At 45.7% G+C, this 20,208-nt stretch overlaps 1 protein-coding gene across 2 annotated transcripts in view; it reads right to left on the bottom strand.

Moving 5' to 3' along the window:
- The window catches only part of LOC144094103 (cell adhesion molecule Dscam1-like), a 519,023-nt gene that overhangs the window by 249,539 nt on the left and 249,276 nt on the right, over window positions 1-20,208 (bottom strand). For both annotated transcript variants that reach the window (XM_077628014.1, XM_077628013.1), the window contains exons 33-39: window positions 19,022-19,145; window positions 16,280-16,561; window positions 14,693-14,909; window positions 13,919-14,112; window positions 9,321-9,460; window positions 8,838-8,904; window positions 1,523-1,783 (exon numbers count right to left, since the gene is read on the bottom strand). In XM_077628014.1, the coding sequence (XP_077484140.1) occupies window positions 1,523-1,783; window positions 8,838-8,904; window positions 9,321-9,460; window positions 13,919-14,112; window positions 14,693-14,909; window positions 16,280-16,561; window positions 19,022-19,145 (1,285 nt within the window). The remainder of the gene's footprint in view (window positions 1-1,522; window positions 1,784-8,837; window positions 8,905-9,320; window positions 9,461-13,918; window positions 14,113-14,692; window positions 14,910-16,279; window positions 16,562-19,021; window positions 19,146-20,208) is intronic.

The raw sequence follows: 20,208 nt of genomic DNA on the forward strand, positions 1-20,208 counted from the left end.
TATCGGTATCGTTAGCGGAAAAATGTACGGCACGTTACTTTGCCGTTGCTTCATGGCCATTAATTTTAATTAGTCTTCGATTTAAGAACTTACGATAACAATTTTATAAAGCACACAATTAACATAAAACTTCTAGCCGAAACAAGATTTTACGCGCAATCCTGATTTAAAGAGAATACTTTGCACAAATATGCAGGAGCTTAGTAATGTTACAGTTGCCTAAATTGGCCTGTAGTTACATGTGATGGCTTCTAACTCTGTGGCACATGGTGGAGCCATTTTATGAATGTGACATTAAACACAGAATGACACTTCATCATCAATTCTAATTTCACAAAGAAAACATTGCTCAACTCTAAACAAAGTTAAGGTAATTTTGAAATATGTGATGTTCCAAAATGTTCCGCATGCATCCACTCTTTAGAGTTGTGTGTGTGAGTGGTTTGGAAGGGCAGGTAGGTGAAATCAAATGTGTAAATACGTGTTCGTGCAACGTGTTTCGTGCTTTATGGCCATTCTGATTTTTTTTAGTTAAGTGCGTTGTCAAGGGCAGGTGTTTTCTTACTTGCATGCGAGCCGTAACAAGGGCCGTTGAGAGCACCTGTACATTTTATTTATTTAGAACATCACTTTATGTGCTCTGCGCCTTTCTTTTCCTAAAAAAGGGGGCGGAGTGGCTCACAATTAGAACAAAAAGTAACTAGTAACGTGACACCTCACGTTACTGAAAAATGTTAACGTAAGTACGTTACTCGTTACAGTTTCGAATTGGTAACGAGTACGTTACTAAGTTACCGACAAAACTAACGCGTTACCGATAACGCCGTTACTTCTAACGCATTACCGCCAACACTGGCTAAGAGTGCTGGCCAAGACTGATCAGCCACTTGCTTATAATGGTGGACTGAAGACAGGTTTTGTTAGCGCTAAAAAAGATGATTTGGAATCTCGTGTACCCACCTCAGATAGAGAACATGCGTGTTCAGCCAGGTCGCCTTGGATTTAAAAAAAAAGCACTGGGTCTAAAAAATGTTCTTCAATATTTCGCATGAAAATCACTACCATGTCAACCTTTTTGCTTCAGCTACATTACTATGGTGCCAAAATATTTGAAGATGTTGCTTGAAAACGACGTCTGAAAGAGCTTCTGCCAGATGAAGTAGCATCGCTGCTTTAAGCAAAGAAAAGGGGCTGGATGTGCTGAACGGTTTCAATTCTGCAAGAGTGCTTCAATGAATTTACCAAGTTTTGTTCGACGATGCTTCACCGGCATGTACGAATGAATGCTCGAATGCAGCACTCTTTGTCTAATCACACACGAAATTTTGCCGTAGCTCTGTCATTAGCATTAATACATGTAGCTGCTTAGGGATTCTGGTCACTACTGCTTCCCTGACGGAAACTATGGTTCAAGAAAAGAAGGAAAAACATGGTTAAACACGTGTTACAGCTTTTGGTGATTCAGCTGACCAAGCTGAATCCCTCGTGCACTTCTGGACCTCACAAGGCCGCGCTCAGTTACCTCCGGAGCCGGGCGTGATGCAGGCAGCCTGGCGCCTCTCGTTGGGTTCCGGCGGCGACTCGGTGAACTGTCGGATGCCCGGGTCGGTGCTGCCCTCGGAGCCCGTGGTGTGACCGTCGTCGGGTGCGTCGTAGTGCATCATGGCGCCGCCGCCCGCCGCCTGAAGCGAAGAGCCCGAAGGGTGGCGCCGGGCGTACTCGTACGCGCGCAGCAACTCGTCCTGGTTGGAGGAGCCCGAAGTCAGACTGTGGCTATTGGCCGCTGCGAAAGTGTCAAGAGGGGAGGTCGGAATACCACCCCACCGACATCGGTGAGGTTTCCTGGATCCCTTAAAGGGGCACTGAGAGAAGCAGAAGTTGGTGTGTGTCGAGAGGGTACCCCGTTATAATCACAAAGGGACCAGTCTAACAGACAATGGATCTTCTACAAGCTAGAGAAAAGAAAAAAAAAGAACGGAATACAGATGTCACTATCACTGGCTAATTTTGCAAAAATAATATACTCAGTTTTATAGGGTTTTAACGTCTCAAGGAGACTGAGCTATGAGGGATGCCGTAGTAGAAGGCTCCAGATAATTTCGGCCACCTGGGGTTATTTCACGTGCACTGACATCGCACAGTACACGGCCGCCTAGAATTCAGCCTCCATCGGAATTCGACTGCCGCGGCCGCGTCTTCCAGTTCAGCAGCCGAGCGCCGTAACTACTCAAACAGAAATGTATGCATCTACGCCAATTTTTAACGCGCATCCCAGGAGCAACGATGCCCCATTTTCACTTCAAAGCGATAGCTACCAGTATTTTTTGGTAAGATATTCAGGTTTTGAATCGACTGGCGGGAAGATTTCTAAATTTTTAAATTCGTCTTGTGCTTCCACAAGAAAGAACCATAGAGTAAGTTTTTACTGATACTAATAATTTTATGTAGTTGTACTCGGTGTGCCTATAAGGTTTCACTTTCAGGTTCGCTTACTTAAGCCTAGGTGAAGCGGAGATATTGTGCATCAATACAGAGTGACTCGCATTTTCATATGCGCATACTGCAAGTAAACAGTCGAAGTTCGTGCACAATGCTGGTTGTCTCGCTTCTCTCTCCTTCCCTGTTCGCTCGTACAACGAGATGAAGACCGTTATGCACACTGAGTGTGAACAGCGCGAAGCTATCCCCTAATAGGTCACGTATGAGAACGTTGATGCGTCATTGTGTTTGATAAGTGCGCGGTATTAAGTAGGGGTCACACGGATAATTGAGAGAGTTGGTACATCATTTTAAAACTTTCGAAAGCGCTGCTACAGGGGACACCAGGAGGCGCTTGTCCTTCGTTTTCTTTCTCTTGGCGTCCCCCGTAGCAGCGCTTTAGAAAGTTTTAAAATAAGAAGGAGTCAAAAGGTTGCTCGAAGATTTTGAAGTCATCGCTGTCTACGAACCCAGCGAAGCACGCGTGAGCGCAAGCCCACTTGTTTCTTTATGAGCACGTGTCCAGGAATGTCTTATTTGCACCACGTTAATTGGCGCCGTTTTGTCCATTTGAATTTACGCTAGCCGGCCCCAGCTAGGGCCCACTAGGCGTCGTTAACCAGTAATGAGAAGAATATATTTCTTAGCTGGTGCACATCAAAGACAGTGACAGCCAAGAAGAAAGCGGCCGCCCATTTCTGCCGGCTGTTCCTCCCTGCTTGCCTCGTGAGTCACGTCTCCACCCGCGTGAACACGACTGAGCAAGAAGGTGAGGTTCACGCACGCACACAGGCAGGCGTGCCCCACGTACACTGACGGTGCTACATAATTACCAGGGTGAGATAGCGTTGATCTAGAAACAAAGAACGGAAGGATTTATACGCTGGTTTACTGTCGTTAGGTCCTCCCGTATAGCACAAGTTCTGCCGTGTTTTCTTTCTTGGTCCGTGCTTTCCCACGCTAGCAATTATGTCTCCCTAATCTAATAGCCAAGTAGCCCCAGTTTCTGCGTTAAATGCAGTGACGGCGGTTGCCTGGAGGCGCCTGCAGAGGGCAATGCCTCCCTTCTGCTACCATAAGCGCACACGCGGCAGCAGCGTGGCCCGTTGTTCCCCCATGAAGCATTCTCTGACGTCGACGGCGCGCTGATTGAGAGCCGTCTGTGAAATGGTTATACGTCACGTTATGTCTTTCCGGGACCTATTGCTACGCTGCGTGCTGCTATTTTCACCTGAGCAGAGCCAGAGTGGCCTATTAGCCGCAGGCGCCACATGTTACTACTGTAGTTTGCTACGATGATTGCTCTTGCATTTTCTGGAGCTGTTGGCCCCATTGCATTGTTTGGCTTCGAGCCGTTGCGCTGGTTTACGAGAATCAGAGGATGCCCTTTCGTTTATGACAGTTAACGCACTTACGCTACCTATGTTTGCGAAATAATATAAAATAAGAAGGACGACAAGGGGAAGGTCGGAAATTGTAATTGCAATCTTTTTTATTCAACACGCTAGTCTAGTTGGTTCTACATGCTTCGATTCACCACTATAAATTCCATAGTTGCACTAACTTGAGCTGGATACTTTAAAAAAACGCTTATGATTCTTGAGCATTAAAACCAAACTATTTACCCAAGACGATATATATTCTTCCTTAATTTCAGCACTGATACGTTATCATTATTGGCCATCAAGATACGAGACGGCACGTACGCAACGTGGATCAAGAGTGGTGTGGCTGCATAAGTAATCCAAAGCGTAATATTTGCGATATTATACCATTTAGTATTTTACACGTTGAGTCTTATAGCGACTGCACTGTGAGAGGAGACGGCTTTTCTATTCATTGGTTCTAATATGGTTAGCGTTGGTTACTGACTGCTTTTAATTCCCCTCTTGCACGTTGTAACTACATAGCGTGTTTGCTTCTAATCACCTGTAATTTTAATGTTATCGAAGCCTATACTTTTCAAGCTTCAGCGTCTGTTTCAGCTCTTGCAGGTCTATTGCGGACAGAAGAAGGTTTGGTTTGGTATATGATTTATAGGGGTTTAACGTCCCAAAGCGACTCAGGCTTTGTGGGACGCCGTAGCGTAGTGCTCCGGAAATTTCGACCACCTAGGGTTCTTTAACGTGCACTGACATCGCACAGTGCACGGGCCTCTAGAATTTCGCCTCCATCGAAATTCGACCGCCGCGGCCGGGATCGAACCCGCGTCTTTCGGGCCAGCAGCCGAGCGCCATAGCCACTCAGCCACCGCGGCGGCCCGGACAGAAGAAGGAGATTACTGCAGTGAAACGATCATCTGTCCAGACGTTGCTCATGCGGGACCGCATCAGAGAGAATGCTTTGTAGTCATGGTAGTTTAATGTGTTTCATTCCTCACGCGGCCCAACATTCCAATTTCCTCGGGTGTTGTTAATATAATACTTTACTCAGAGCTTCCTGTGCTTCGAACGATTTCTAGCCCACATCCCCGTGTACTTACTAGTTTGTGGTTTTGCCGTGGGCACCTAGTCCTAATCTTCCACCAGCTCTCTGATCCATTTCTAGTCTCAACTGAACTTCCGCCCGTGGGCATAAAACCGCATTCCCGGAAGAAAGCCCGGATGCCATTATTCCTTTCCGAATGCCTCTCAGCTACATAAACACGCTGTACACATATAATGTCGTACGTTTAATTACCGTGGCATCCCTTCGCCCTCTCACTCTAACAGTCCGTTCGTATTTTTTACTCATACGAAGAGATATTTGCATCCTTCCAGTCTAGGTATTTATTGAATGGTAAGAACCTCATCAGTGGGATCATTGAAAATCATCAGACATGAATTAACTGCTCTAAAAATGTGAACCTAGAGAGCGTCTCCTTCGTTTCCACAGCAATTAACCAAAGTTTGAAAATCTTCCTGGCTATATGCTAACAGTACAATAACGTCCGCATGCATAAAACCGGGCAGCCGTTTCTCTAAGACATTCCGCCTAACCTCGACGACCGATGATAACCTAGATTACTTTCTTGTAGCCTTCTTTCCATATTTGTCATATAAAGCATGAGCAGAAGCGGTGATAGAGGACAACCCTGCCTTCATCCTTTGAATGATTCGACAGCTCTCTTACTTCATGCCCCTTTACACTATATTCAATTTTATTATATTGGTATATTTCCTCTAGGAAATCAATTAGCTCATTACCGGTCTCTTCATCTTTCAGTGTGTTGCACAGGAGTTTCCGTTCATGCCTTCGTATGAACCATTGCATTCTATGTCCAAGAAGACTAAATACAAAGATCTGTTCCTGCTCAAGCTATTTATAGCATTCGGTAAACACGAACAGGAGGTTACCTAGGCGCAGAGCGCTTCTTAGCCCGCTCTGAAGTTCTCTGAGTACCGCATTGCTTTCAATCCATGACTGCATACTTAATTTACCCGCCTGCATTGCCAGCCTGCATATAACAGATTTTATCGCAGTTGGTCTGAAGTATTTTGTGTTCGTCCTATCTCCTGTCTCTGTAATTCAAATTCATTTTAATCTGTCGCCAGATTTCTGGAAGTTGCTAATTTATTTTTACTGTTTTCACTACTTTTACCAGCGTTTTATTACTTCTGGGACCGAGTTTATTATTGAGCTTGATTAGAATTTCATCCATCCCTGCAGACGTACATTTAAGAACACTTGCTTCAACCTTTTTCCAGCTGAAATTGGCCAGTTCCAAGTTCCTTTCTATTATGCTGTCCTGTGTTGCTTCTTCATTCGAGAAAATTACCCTATCGTCTTTCCTAAATGGCTCAGCTACAACTGATGTAATGCATTTCACAGCGTCGCTTCCCTCTAAACATTTTCCCTCGGCTTCTTGAATACATTCGTGCTTTCTCTAATCCTTTTTACCCACACGGCTTATATATATGGTTACAGAATTTTCATGTTCCATCTTTAGTTGCGTCGCGAACTTCACAGCCATTCAGGGATAAGTTGGCTGTTTTATTTCTTTATTTTAGCCTGGACGAGGGCCTGTACTTCGAGTTTCTTTTGCCGATAAGATTTCTATTTTTAGCCTGTTTCCTCTTGAGGTAACTGCACCTTCTTCGCCTCTCAGTGCGTTCTTGAAGCCCCCCGTCGTTGTTCAGAGACCCCCTTAATTTTCTTATTCCACCGGTGTCTGCGGGTGCCGCGTATGTTTGTAAACACGGTGTTGGTCTAGTAGTAGCGCCGTCTGCTAATGTGCGCGGTTCGTTTCTTGTGTATTTGAGGACTGCCTTTAATGTAAACCTATCTAGAGTGTCCAGTTTGAACGGCAGTATTTGCGAGGAAGTGTAGCGCACACGGCAGCCGGTCGGACTACGCGAGAAGCTTGCGCATTTCGGAGAAAGGGCTAGCGCATAGAGCGCCTTTTGCGGGCATGTCCAGCTTCGCAACTCACATTTGTGGTCGCGTTTTAAAAAGATAGCTCTGTAATTACGTAGCATACTTTCGCGCACTCTTGATCAAAGTACTCGCCAACTCTCAACGAACGGCCGCCTCCACGGGTACTCTGCGAAACGAGAAACATATTTAGAAAAGTTTTGCTTACATGCGTTTGTATGTACAATGATTCGCGCTCTCGCCCTGTATCTCCAGCTGGGGGCGATTCCCCCGTTCCTGCATGGCGGTTGTTTAAAAATGCATCGCCTTGAAATGACTTTTAATGCTCTCACGTTCATTTCTAGGAATTACTCTGCTTTTGTTCACGAAAGAATGACCTCGTAGGTTCACTATGAACTTAAAACCTACATTGAAAAATATTGCTCATATTTACTCTTATGTGGTGTAAATCTTTTACCCCTAGTCGGTCCAATCGGTCCAGTCGACGACAGCACCGCCACCGCACCTTGCTTACGTCAGATATCACTGTCTGTCTACAGTGAAGCGCCAACAATTTGAGTGCGTATAGAGAGAAGCGATTACATTTCCTCGCAAGTTTGACCTTTGTATCAGTGGAATAAAGAGTGCAATTTCTCTATTAACTTCAACAATAGCTTTGTAAAAAATATAGGTGCCGCCGCGGCGGCTCAGTGGTAAAGGCGCTCTGCTGCTGACCCGAAAGACGCGGATTCGATCTCGGGCGCGGCGGCCGAACTTCCATGGAGGAAAAATTCTACAGGTCCGTGTACTCCGCTGTCTCAGTGCACGTTCAGCAACCTCAGGTGGTCCGAATTTCCGGAGCCCTCCACTACGCCGCCCTTCATAGCCTGAGTCACTTTGGGACGTTAAGCCCCCATAAAAAAAAATGGAGCGCAATGTTTCTCGTAAGGAAGCGAGGTCTTGTCAAGCGCAATTATAAAGTTATTTGCTTCATCTACCTTCGGTGAATATTTCATTTATAACCTTCCTTTCCCTGTTTCGTACCTGTTTTATGACAAAAATAAATACGAATGCAAAAATACTAATATAAAACAGAATACATCGAAGAAAAATTTCATGTGCAGGATCCTCGATCTCAAATCACGAAAATTAAGTCGAGCTGAGCAGTGCTGCCCTCCGTGTAAAACAGGCGAAAAGTGCCTAAAGAAAGAAATACAGAGTGATGGTTAATGAAGACGACGACGTGTTAGTCTTGCAGTATACGAGGCGTTAGTGTTATAATTGTCATCTTTCCTAATGCATATGACCTTCAGCTTACTCGCAGAACTCAATGAGAGAAAAAAATTCTTTAATAGACCGATGCACGTTTACTCTGTTGCTGACACCCGTTTCATTTCACCCCTAGCTGTGCAGTCACTTGTCATACCATGATTACCATACCATACCATGATGTCATACCATGTCATACAATCGTGAACTGTAGCGATAAGTTGGGAACAGCGTGCTGAACAAAGCTACTTTGCAAATTTGACAGATATTAAAGTTTCAATTCTCTTGAAAGCAAGGAACAATAGTAGAGGCAAGTTGCAAGAGCGCTGCCCATAAAACAAAAGTCACATAATACGTTTTCGCAGCCTCCCAGTTCTTGACCTGTGTGCCAAGCGTCAGTGAACAATGAATGAATATTTGTTATCGAAAGAGAATTAAAGGACCTCAGGCCAGAAATTACAAGAAAGTAGCAATGACCGTAAAAAATGAAGTGTTTTGATTATTGTTTCTCCTTTGCCGGCTATTCAACCAGAAAGGATTACTGTCGACGGTAATGGGTGTTGCGTGGTAGAGTTAACCTTAGGTTAAGAGTGATGTATTCTTATGAAATGTGAGCAATGGATGAGAATAACTAGAAGCTTTTTACTAAGAGGCTAGTGCTTTTGTGAGCTGGCACATCTCGGAAGTTCATAAATGAATCAACTTTATAGCAAGGCTCAATTACGGTGACATTTAACGAGTACCCAGAGACTACTTACCATGGCTATGACTGTAAAACTCTTCTTTACCGTTTTTACTGCATGTTGAGGGGGCATCGAGACTACCCTGTGAAGAGGAAAACACCGAAATTAAGAGCAGACAGCTGTAAACATTTTTATTACAAAGAAGCTGCACACTTTGAGAAGCGCTGTGATATGTAGGTCTGTTTTATCTACATAGGTTCATAGAACAGGCCGGCCATGAAAAAAAAAACAACTGCTAATGAAGAATCTCCTGGGCGCCTTTTGGATTCCCGGTTCGAATTTTATCTCCAATGTGCTAAATAAAAGGAAGTTTAATCAAAAAGGTTGAGATCTATTCCGTAATCGTTATTTTTGCAGTTCATTTTTCATAGAAAAGATGAATTTTACCTATTGTTTATTTCGTAATTGTCTCGTAAACATAGCGTGTGTCTTACACACTAGCGCTTATTTCACGCTGCAATGAAAAATTTTCTGGACGAGAACTTCCCCGTAACGAACCTTTGTGAGGTACGGTGGCTCCCCGTGGTGGATCGTGAACGTTTTGAACTCTTCGCCGTCGTCGTCGATGTGTATATCGTGGTCACCTTTCGTGGGCGAGAGCTGGAAAGTCGCGTAAGGCGTGATTTCTTCGTCGAAAACTGCAGATGAATGAAGAAAATGTGCGGAAGCGTATTATATCATTGTTGTTCTCCATAGCTTGCTCGATGCATGATAACTTTCTCACAACCTGTAATCAAAACACTTGTGTTCTCTGTTAATAACTGGTGCAATACGCACCCGCTTGGCTCGGATAGGTCTGATAGTTAAAGTGCACTATCAAAGTTTCTGAAAGAAAGCTGAACGTGTTGCCCACGTCCAAGTTTTCTCCATTTGAAGTAGAAACGCTATGAATTTTTTTCAGACGATTGCCCATCCCACCCTTGTAAAAGGTGTCCCAGATGAGTATTTATACATGGACTGGAGAAGTTAGCGTGTACATGGCGGAATGCGTATGAAAGGGAACGATAGCAGCACAGACTGTACTCTAGAGCAGTTACAATGAGAAAGCACAGAAGATAGTTTGGAAATGTTTAGAGCGCTTAGGCACATCGCACAATTTAGCTCGCGAGTACGAGCCCACGATCTGTAGTGTAAAGATCGTGCACTTCGAAACGAGCACTGCGGAGAGTGCCGGAATTTTATTTTGTCAGGAAAGATTACTTGTTTTCTAGTACTTTCGATAAAGAGTCGTCCTCATTTCTTAGGCTGGCGAATATGTTCACATTCAGTAAGGCCATGCTAATGGTAACTTCCTCCATCCCATTTAACAATCGCACATGGACGCCTAGCAGCTCCTTCGCACGCTACGACTGCAGACATTGAGACTCGCAAAGGCCACGCTCGTTAGCCGTGCCGCATGCATCCTTTGCTGAAGCTCCCAGCAAAAATGCAAACTGATCGCGCCTTCTCTCCCTCTCCTGTGTGGTGACTGCTCTGTGCGTCCCGACGATGGCGAATATTTATGGCGCCAGGTCATCTGTGGCCAACCAGCGTTATGGCACAAGGTGTTTTCGTCTACTCAAGGTCGGGTCTAACACCCATTTTGCATGAATTTCACTCTAAAGAAGTAGAGCACCAGGCGATGGCAAAACTTGTACCCGTTGTATCACCGGGTGGCACGCTGGGGCACTGGGGATAGAACTTCGCTCCTGCCGCATGCGAGGCGGATGCCCAAACCCCTAGTGCACCGCTGCAGTGGCCTATGCGCCTCGTTCGTTGCAATGAACCGCATTGCTCCACTAGTCTACTGCCTGAGCTCATTAGCGTAAGTGCTTAAAAACGCGCTGTCAGTAACAAGAGTGAGCGATGAGAGGCTAGTTGGTCTGACATGATTACAAAACATAAAACTGAGCTATACAGGAAAGGATTTCGATCTAATAAATCAGTTGTTAGTCTGAGCTCGTCCTGCATGCTTCTATCCTGTGTCTTGTCCCCTGCTCAGTTTCATTTCTTGGCATTCCGTCGGTAACAACTCACTCATACAACGCTCTGCAGCCGGCTCACTCGTACGAAGATAATTACACTCTAGACTGCGCCCCATAAGCATGAACGCGCTTTCACACGAATTGCCGCCACGGTGGTTCCCTGGTTATGGGACTCGGCTGCTGACCTGCAAAGCCATGTACAGTAACGAATTCTGGTTGTAGTTCAGTAGCATCAAAAGCTTTTCCTCGTTGCGTTTAGGAGTGTTGTTAAAAATACAATGTATACACGCAATTGCAAGCACGCGGTTTGGTATGAACTACGGATTGAGAGCGCGGATATATGTTTTCACCCACTTTTGATACTTGCAAGACAGGCAAACACTATAGCCTAGGACACAAATGACACTACCGTGAGGACGGCTAATAGAACTGTGACAGGCAAGTATCGTCTTTTGTTATCGAACGTCCGAACTGGGTCGGTGAACGCCAGTTCCCGAATAGAGAGAGATTTCATGGGATGTGTCACTGCATCTGCGCAGAGCCGCGTTCCACGAAACGGCCGTTGTTTGGTTGGCGGTCAGTCATGCTCAAAGTCAGAAAAATGGCCTCGCTCATTAATGCTGCTTGCACAAAACTCTTGCTCTCGAAGAAGTAGCGCCTTTGAAGGCGGCTCTGAGAGGCGTTCTAACAATGAATTTGATTTGTTTTATAGTGAACGCCGTGAAAACTTGTATCGTGGCATATTAGTGCGAAAGAACTGCTCCAGACGTACAAACCCCGAGCAAGAATCTTGTCTTGTCCTCGGCCAAGCTCGGGTGAGTTCGGAGGAGCGTCGCACCAGCTGTAGCCAATGGGAGGCAGGTGGCAGTTAAATTAATGAATGGTCGCGAAAGGTTGCTCGGGAAGGGCAACATGGGTCGCACAATCCCTACCGGTGGCTGTGACAGAAACAGCCACCTGCTGAGGCACTGCTCATAGCTTAACCGCTGCACCACTGCGCTGGTGGTGGCACGAGGACTGGCCACGATCTATAAATGTTAAGTAGAGAATGACGTATTCTGCGCATATTATCATTAACCAACTAAAGCTATCGCGTCACACCCTTAAGGCGGGGCTTAAGTGTCCGCTCCCACTGAAGAATGAACACATGCTTTCGCATGTCAACTCGCTATGACATCGTTAAACCCCTAACACTTTTTTCCTTACCTCTAACCTTTGCAACGTTTATCTGAGCATTCATGAGTACTAACCGCTATAAATATTTACCTGGGCTTTACAGAAAAAAAAAAATTCAAGAATGAAAAGAAGAAAAGAGCTTTGGGAGTACGCCCACAAGTTCTATTGAAGACCGCAAGACACGATTATCAACAGGCTGTCGAACTGTAAAGCTACGCTGAACATGAATAGGAGTGAGGCAGTTTTTTCCTTTCCAATAGATGTTAGCCACCGAACATGTGAACCAGTGAACAGACCAAACAACGGCCACCGTTTACACAATCATTTAAAATATAACTGCGTTCTTAATCTGGTTCCACATACGTTTAAGTGAAATGAACAATAATTGTTCACACTTTGCACCTATTAACACACCTCGTGAAAATGAAAAAGAAATGTCTAAAACTGGTGCCAAGAACATATCTAAGATAAAAGTGTTTTTTTCTCGGGAAACTTCTAAATATGTAGCTGCAGCAATGCCCCACTTCAACTCATTTCTTTTCGTTATACTTTTCAGTGCATTAGGCACTCAAAAACAACATTAGAAATAAAGTGGCACATGGGAGAAGCTGCTCTGTGCATCTGGGAGTGTTTTTCTTTGTTCTGATGCCATCTCTATGTGAACATGATGCCGCAACTGAACGTGTTGTCGTAATGTTGCAATGTCGCTTCTACGACGCATAAAGTGCAGAACCTTCCGTGAGATTTTCCGCATGAAGTAATGCCCTAGACGTGTAGACGTGTAGATGTATTGATAGCCTACCTTGAAATACTCACTTATTTAATGGGAAATGAATAGGCGGACAACACACTTTGAGATTTTGGCGGCTTTGGTTCATTTCTTCATTAATCTATCGCTTTCTGACAGTTGCGCACATAGAATAAAATACAATGCCATGGCCGCTGTCTTGTGCATACAGATTGTTTCTCATAATAATAATAATAATATTAATAATAATAATAATAATAATAATAATAATAATAATAATAATAATAATAATAATAATAATAATAATAATAATAATAATAATAATAATTGGTTTTGGGGGAAAAGAAATGGCGCAGTATCTGTCTCATATATCGCTGGACACCAGAACCGCGCCGTAAGGGAAGTGATAAAGAAGGGAGTGAAAGAAGAAAGGAAGAAAGAGGTTCCAAAATCTCCAAAACTTGTTTTCGGGCTATTCACTGAGCACATAAATGACAGGTGACTTCAATGCCTGGTTTGCTGTTAGTGCGGACGACATCCATCGCGGACTGCCTTGTTTCGCGCGCGCTACAGACTGCTTCAGCGCTAGTGTATGCAGTAATGGCACCGAACTTCACTCATTTCGCAGTTTCTGAATGCGCTTCTTGCCGTAGCTTATGTTGAGGACAGCTGATATCTGGTACACTTGAGAACACAAGCCACTATCACGAGCCTGCCGCATTGCTGTTCGCTTAGACGCGTCACAAGAAAAGGTACATCAAGGTAGCACCGCTTTATCCCAACGTCGTCTGTCTTGAAGTTAATCCGGTCATCTCCTGCTTCTTGCGGATGGCACAGATTCGAAGATTATTATTACTATTGATCTCTGTACGAAAAATGTCAGTAAGTCACCACAGTAGTGCTTCGTGGCTTCGAACATAACACAGTTTTTACGATGCTCAGTGCAGCTTCATAGCTGTGTCTCGTAAACTAGTGCGTTTTTCATAAATTATCTAAAGCTTCCCAGCATGAAAAAAGATTATTCATCGGATTAAGGATTCGCAAAACGTGTGATCGTAAGGTGTTGTCAGTACTGCGAAATTTGACGCTTGTTTCGCGGCTTGTAGGAGTCTGGAGGCTGTACAAACGGGAAAGCGTTAGAAAATTATCATGGCATACAAACCAGCCAGAAACAAGTGGATGTCGGGAAAAGGAAAAAAACCTCTTACATTGTTTCTTGGTGGGCGACATGTGAATCCTCGGCGTTTGTTGCTGCTGTTGTTGAGCTTGCTTGTTGAGCTGCTTGTTTTTCTGCTGGTGCTGCCTGTGCTGTTGCTGCTGCTGAGACAGCAGCTGCTGGGAACCGGCGTTGCTGGATGTCTTCGAAGTAGCCGTCGATTGAGACTTGCGAATGGGAGATGACCTGCGCACGACGCAAGGTGTTCTATACCGCAAGCCTGTCGGCAGTGTTTTCCTTCATCTTTTCTACAATCTTTTCTAAAGCGGGCCATAGACCGGGCAGTCATGATCGGGCGAACTTGGTGCGCGGGCCTGTCAACGAGCACTCTTAATACAGTCACCTGAATTTATCTGTATGTCTTCGATTTTTGCAGCACCTTATGATGCGTTCCTGTGAATTTTAAGAAGAAACTCAGAATAAACTGCTGTTTCTATCCAACTAGAATAAATATAGGAACCTGTTTAAATTACACGAAAGAGATTTTTTTTTGTATTTGACACCGCCGTCTAAATTTGGTATTTCCTTTTCCTTTATTCGGCGTTTACATCACAAGGTTTCGGTGTTCGTACACAGCTGTCAATACGACATGTGTTCTGTACATGAAGCATTTCCTTATGAAACAAAATGTAGTCTAGTTTTATAGTTCTAACAGCGTGGGCCAATTGTTCGAACTTTGCCAGTAGTGACACTGTGCGCAGCTGTAGAATATACCCTAAACCTTTGGCAGGTCTGGCTAGAGAGCATCGCAGAGCAGTAGGCGTACCTGGTAGCGCTGGAGAGCTGCTCGCGGCTCCTCCTCGCGGCGTCCTTGTTCTTTTTCTGCGGCAGCACAGGAGGAACCGAAGAGCTGCCTCCTCCGCCGCCTGGGCCTCCACCGCCCGTCCGCTCGGGCCTATCTCCGCCGCGGTCGTTGCCGCCCGACGTCGAGATGGTCGTGGTCGTCGTGGCTGTTGCCAGGTCGCTGCTGCGGGACTCCGTCGCTGCACACAATGGGCGCAGCTTAGAAACGCTCCTGCGCTAGGAAAATGCGCTGGCCTGGCAGCGCCCGACAACGTTCCTGCTGCCATTGGGAATTATGCTTGATTATCGCCAGGGGGCCAACAAAGCTGTTGTCGCCAAGCTAAAGAGCTTGGCAATGCTTTGCGCGCTTGCGATTGACTTCTAACAGCCAAAAGCCCCATTGTTACCAGGGGCGACGCTGAGGACGGCGCGGATTCTGAAGGCAGTGCCAGTCGAGTGGCAGGCGCATTAGTATATTTATATTTCATTTGATATCGCTTCATGGATTCAAAAATCGATTGCGCGGTACAAATACAAAATGTGTATTGTTAAAAAGCGGTCTCCAAATACAGGACTGCAGTGAAACCACTTATTACGAAGAAAACCGAATGAGAGACAAGCGCAGGAAACAAGTTGTTATACCAAAGTGCAGAAACATAGACCAGGCAAGAAAAAACTGGATGTATACTCGATGTGCGTTTAGACATTGATATCATACCAGAAGAGGTACATGCAAAGCAAGCGTGTTTTGGCGCTTTAAGGAAGCACATCTGTGTTCGGCAGCGGTGTCGTTATCGGAATGAAACTTGAGTTGATTACATATCCACGCAAAGTTGCGGAAGAACTGCATGAATATTGTGGACGCCTGCGGAGGTGGAGCTCTATAGTTCTTGAAAACACGACAACTTCACAGAAAAACACAGCCCGAAAGGAAAATATAGCTGGCCTGCGAATGTTCGAAAATATGGAATTGTGAATACAGTACCGTTTTATTCAATTCGTGGCACAAATAAAATAATACACATGCCCAATCCTTCGAAAGGAATCGAACAGGGTCCCAATTTTTTGAAACGTTTTCGAATAATTGGCACGAAGTTCCAATAAAACCAGCCTCATTTTTCTACCGCGACTTTTCGAAAACAGGAACTACACCGACGCCGCGTGGCATGCTGCTTCGATGTTTATACGCGGGTTGCAATGTCCATTCGAATGACTGCGTTCATAACGCTCACAAATGCCCTGCGAGATTGCCCGACGCGGCGGGCCCCAGGCAGGTTTGAGTAAATCTGGTTTGATGCCCGACGTCAGAGGCCATGGTTGATTCCTACAGCTCTCGCCCTCCTCGAGTAATGAGATATGATGCTTGTTATCCTCTCCCGTCATCAACAGCAAAAGAGAGCGGTTGTTACTTTTTCAGGACTATTCGGAAAAGTATCGAGTGTTCGGTTCTCTCACTATTCGATTCCTTTTCGGTTAGGTTTTTAGCTGAATTCTTTGAATTCTATTTCGAGTTTGGAAAAGCTACGATTCGCACAAGCACTTGAAAAAAAAAATAAAAGGCATCACTCACGCTTCGGTTGCGTGGGCTGCTGCTGCGAAGAGGTGGTCCGCGGCCGACCGGACGGCGGCGGTGGCTTGCGCTTGCCCTTGGCCCCCGAGCGCGCCGAGGCCGTGGTGGAAGAGGCGGCTGCGCGCCCGTTGCGCCGGCGCTTGTAGAGCACCAGGCAGACGACGGCGACCAAACCCGCGAGGAGCACAATGCCCGACGACGCCATGGAGACTAGCGTGGTTGTGTCCTCGAGGAACGCTGCTACCGCCGATTTCCCGCCGCCACCTTTGTCGGTCGCGCCAGCTGCGGATGGTTCAAAGCTCGCTTACGGATTCCGCTGGACGGGACGCACAAGTGCTCAGCACGCATTCGCACAAGCAACAATAGCACCGCTTCACGGGTGACGAGTTTGCGATATATGCCTGAGTTTTACAGATTTAAAGGGGCACTGAGTATAACGCTATCCAATTTTTTTGTTAGTAAAATCCGATAGTTTGGCATCTTGCGGCTTTGTTGGCGCTTCTGCGGCAGCGGAAGGTGCATTTAGTGCTAAGGGATTTGGATTCGAAGTTGAAAAACTTCTCCCCACCACTACGGTTCAGACTCGGGACTCTCTGATAAAGAAATAGGACAAGGGTGACGTAAAGCGGCGCAAACGCAAACGAGGATTCCGTGATCGCTGGCAGCGAGCGCTGCGCTAACGCCTAGCACCAGCCGAAATGAAAACTACTGCCGGCCGGACGTTGAATGCCTCTATCAGCCGTCGTCGCTTCGTTTACGTTTGCACCAACGTTACGATAGATACCAATTCCGACAGCGAAGTTCTCGCAGATAACTGTGGCCTGCATTCAGCGACCTCAGCCCCACGCGGCGTGCGATGCTTTTGAGGGCTGAGGCGGCGGGTCTTGCAAGAAAGTCCTAGCCCCGAGGAGTCGGCAGCGTCGTTGTCAGCACTGAGCCACTGTCAGTATTGATGTGCAGCGACTGGTACGTGCGATCATACTTAAATTCTGTAATAATAGTCCTCGTAGGGCTGGTTATGCAGCCCAGCATCTTGGTACAATGACGAAGTCAACACGCCGAGAGGTGCGTTTGCTAACGTGAAGGCGCGTTGAACATTGGCTATACACAGCTCTATTTCGTTGTAGCCTTTGCGTGCCGTTGCATGAACTTCGTCCGAGGAGCACTTAGAGAGGCACTTGGAGGTCCTCTGCTGCTCTGCCCGTGCAAATCGAGGCGCATAACAAAACCGTGCGGGCACGCAGAACGCATAGCCGTGAACCACCTCGAAACATACCGGAACTCAGCTGGCCGCCTGTTGCGCCGCCATTTGCAGGTTTTCTTTAACTTCCAACATACAGGTTGTCTTTTTCCGTCTTTCTCGTGTTATAACAGTTCACTGGTGGTTTCAAAATATCAGTCAAACACGTAAGCTTCATGCATATCACAGCCTCGGAGATCTGTGGCGTCTTTTATTTTATTTCATCACCACGCTTGTACTTGAGAGGTTGGCCTGTGGCGTCAGTACCTGTATTTTAGTTCTTGTTGTTTTCTACACAAGAGCTTTGTTTTCAGAATGAGTGGTGTTTTTTGTGTTTAGGAGCTGGTATTCTATCGATACAGGCCAACTTCAATTTCTCCTCAGTGTCTCTTTAACGTTTCGCCTTAAATATCTTCGTGGCATTCACCCTGATATGTGGCAAGGGCTGAATTGGAGAGTTGTGAAGAAATTACGACCACCTCAGTTTCTTTCAAGGAAGTTTGAGTGTCGACGTGCGTGCAGTCAGGTATTTATTCCGAAGCTTAAGTGCGATCAGCATACCGCCACAAACGAAAACTTTACGCTGTGCTCTAGAAGTTGGAGGGCGTCAACGCTCAGCGATAACTGCTGGTGAGCTCCGCACCTGCTTAATTCGTTATGTCCTTGAAGACGTTGGTCAGAGACAATGGGGCAGCGGCATCTAATTTAGTAGACTCTTTATTCCCGATCGCACGGATTTCTGTGAAACCCTTTGTACCGCAAACCATCTGCATATTGTGCATTTAGTGTTGATTTAAGCGTGGGACGTCCACGTGAAGTGTGTGCGCAGGGAGGGCACTACTCTATAGAATTAACGGCCTCTGGCACGTATGGCATGCCATTTCTTCCTGCATACTATATAGCTACGTTATTATTTACCTGCGGTAGTATTTACCTTTCGCTTGCGTTGTGCTTAAGACCTTATGTTTGCATGACACCACTGTTAGTTTATTCGGTATATCGCGAAAGCATTCAGTTGTTAGAATTTACAAGATCTACCACTCGAATAAATAAAAATTAACATTTCCTTCCATAGAACGCTAAAATTTACATCATCCATTGCTTAAACAACAGGAACTATGCAGTGAATCCCGCTTCTCGTAATAGCATGCGTGCATCAAACTTCCTTACATTCACGCATTGTGCTTTCTGGCTTACGAGGACGTCAGTTTATGTTCCTCTTATTCATAGACAACGTGATCAATTGCCCTCAGAGACATGCCTAAAGACCTTTTTTCTAAAATATTTTACAAAGAGACGTATTAAAGGCACCCTTGTTTTACTGAAATATTACAAAAAAAGTACGACAATTCTTGCAAAAAACTGTGTGAAATGCTAGATTACTAGGAGAACTAACACACGCAAACGCACTTCACAGCTACTACTTAATCAGACGTTTAAGCGCCCGAAGCACAGCAATCTCTGGGCCTCTTCCTGGCTGCGAGTTCCCGGAGAACACGTACCTTGCGCGCTGGGTGTGACCAGGTCGTATTTGACCCTAGTGAGGCCGGCGGCATTGGCGGCCATCAGACGTATCACGTACCAGGTCTCCGGCTGTAGGCCCCCTAGGAACACGTCGGGAAGGTCCTGCGTGCGGCGTGCATGGTAAATTTACCGTCCAAAGAACATTTTCAAACATTACTAATAACAATATTGGACCAGGCCTTCGTGTGTGTTGAGGCTACATGGGCAGCATTTAGCAAGTGTGTGCTGTGTCGCGCGATATGCTTACTTGCTTGTCAGTTAATAAAGAATCTATAAAGTAAATACCTTCGAAACCAGCGCCATATTTGTTCAAAGTATTTCTCTTCTGTTTCGGTCCTACTCTGATAGCCTACCATAAGGCATAGAAAAGTAATTCGTGTCTTGCAGCCAGTGTGCAGAGGAATTCTACTTGTTTGGCACTGACGAAAAATCGAAAGGTGGCTACCAAGACAGCAATGGTGCTTTGCGTTATCAATCCTGCCGTATATGGTAGACACGGGAGCATCAGTAAAACGACGGTGGGATCACCACGGACGCACAAAGCGCGCTTTATCCAGTCTTCAGAAAAAAAAAATGCATCTTGTGTATCAAGTATTGATACACTTTGCGCACTTCACAGGGCAGAAAAGTGGACTACAACATCAGAGACCACGCGCATCGAGATTTTGGCAGCCTATCGTTTTGACCATGATCAGCCTGACTACGCCCACTGCAAGGCTAAGTCTTCTCCCGTATCTATCCAATTAACCCTGTCCTGTTCCAGCCGCGACCACCTTATATCACCGCAAACTTCCTAACCTCCTCCGCCCATCTGAATTTCTGCCGACCCTGCTGCGGTTGCCTTCTATTAGAATCCAGTTTTTACCCTTAGCGACCATCGGTCATCATTCCTTCGCGATACATGCAGTGCCCATGCTCATGTATTCTTAATTTAGACTATGGTGTCACTGAAATGTGTTTGTTCCATGACCCACTCTGTTCTCTATCCTGTCTCTTAGCGTTACAGCAACAATTTTGCTTTCGAGAGCATGTTGATAACAATAGGCAGCCCTTGCCTTATTTTTGAAATTTGCGACTTATTTCTATACCTACCTGAAGACTGGGCATTTCTTCTCGTGGTTGTTTATCCTCCCTTACTGCTCTCATTTAAAGGCACTTGTGCATG

This window comes from Amblyomma americanum, chromosome 6 (genome assembly GCF_052857255.1).
Source record: "Amblyomma americanum isolate KBUSLIRL-KWMA chromosome 6, ASM5285725v1, whole genome shotgun sequence".
NCBI classification, from domain to species: domain Eukaryota; kingdom Metazoa; phylum Arthropoda; class Arachnida; order Ixodida; family Ixodidae; genus Amblyomma; species Amblyomma americanum.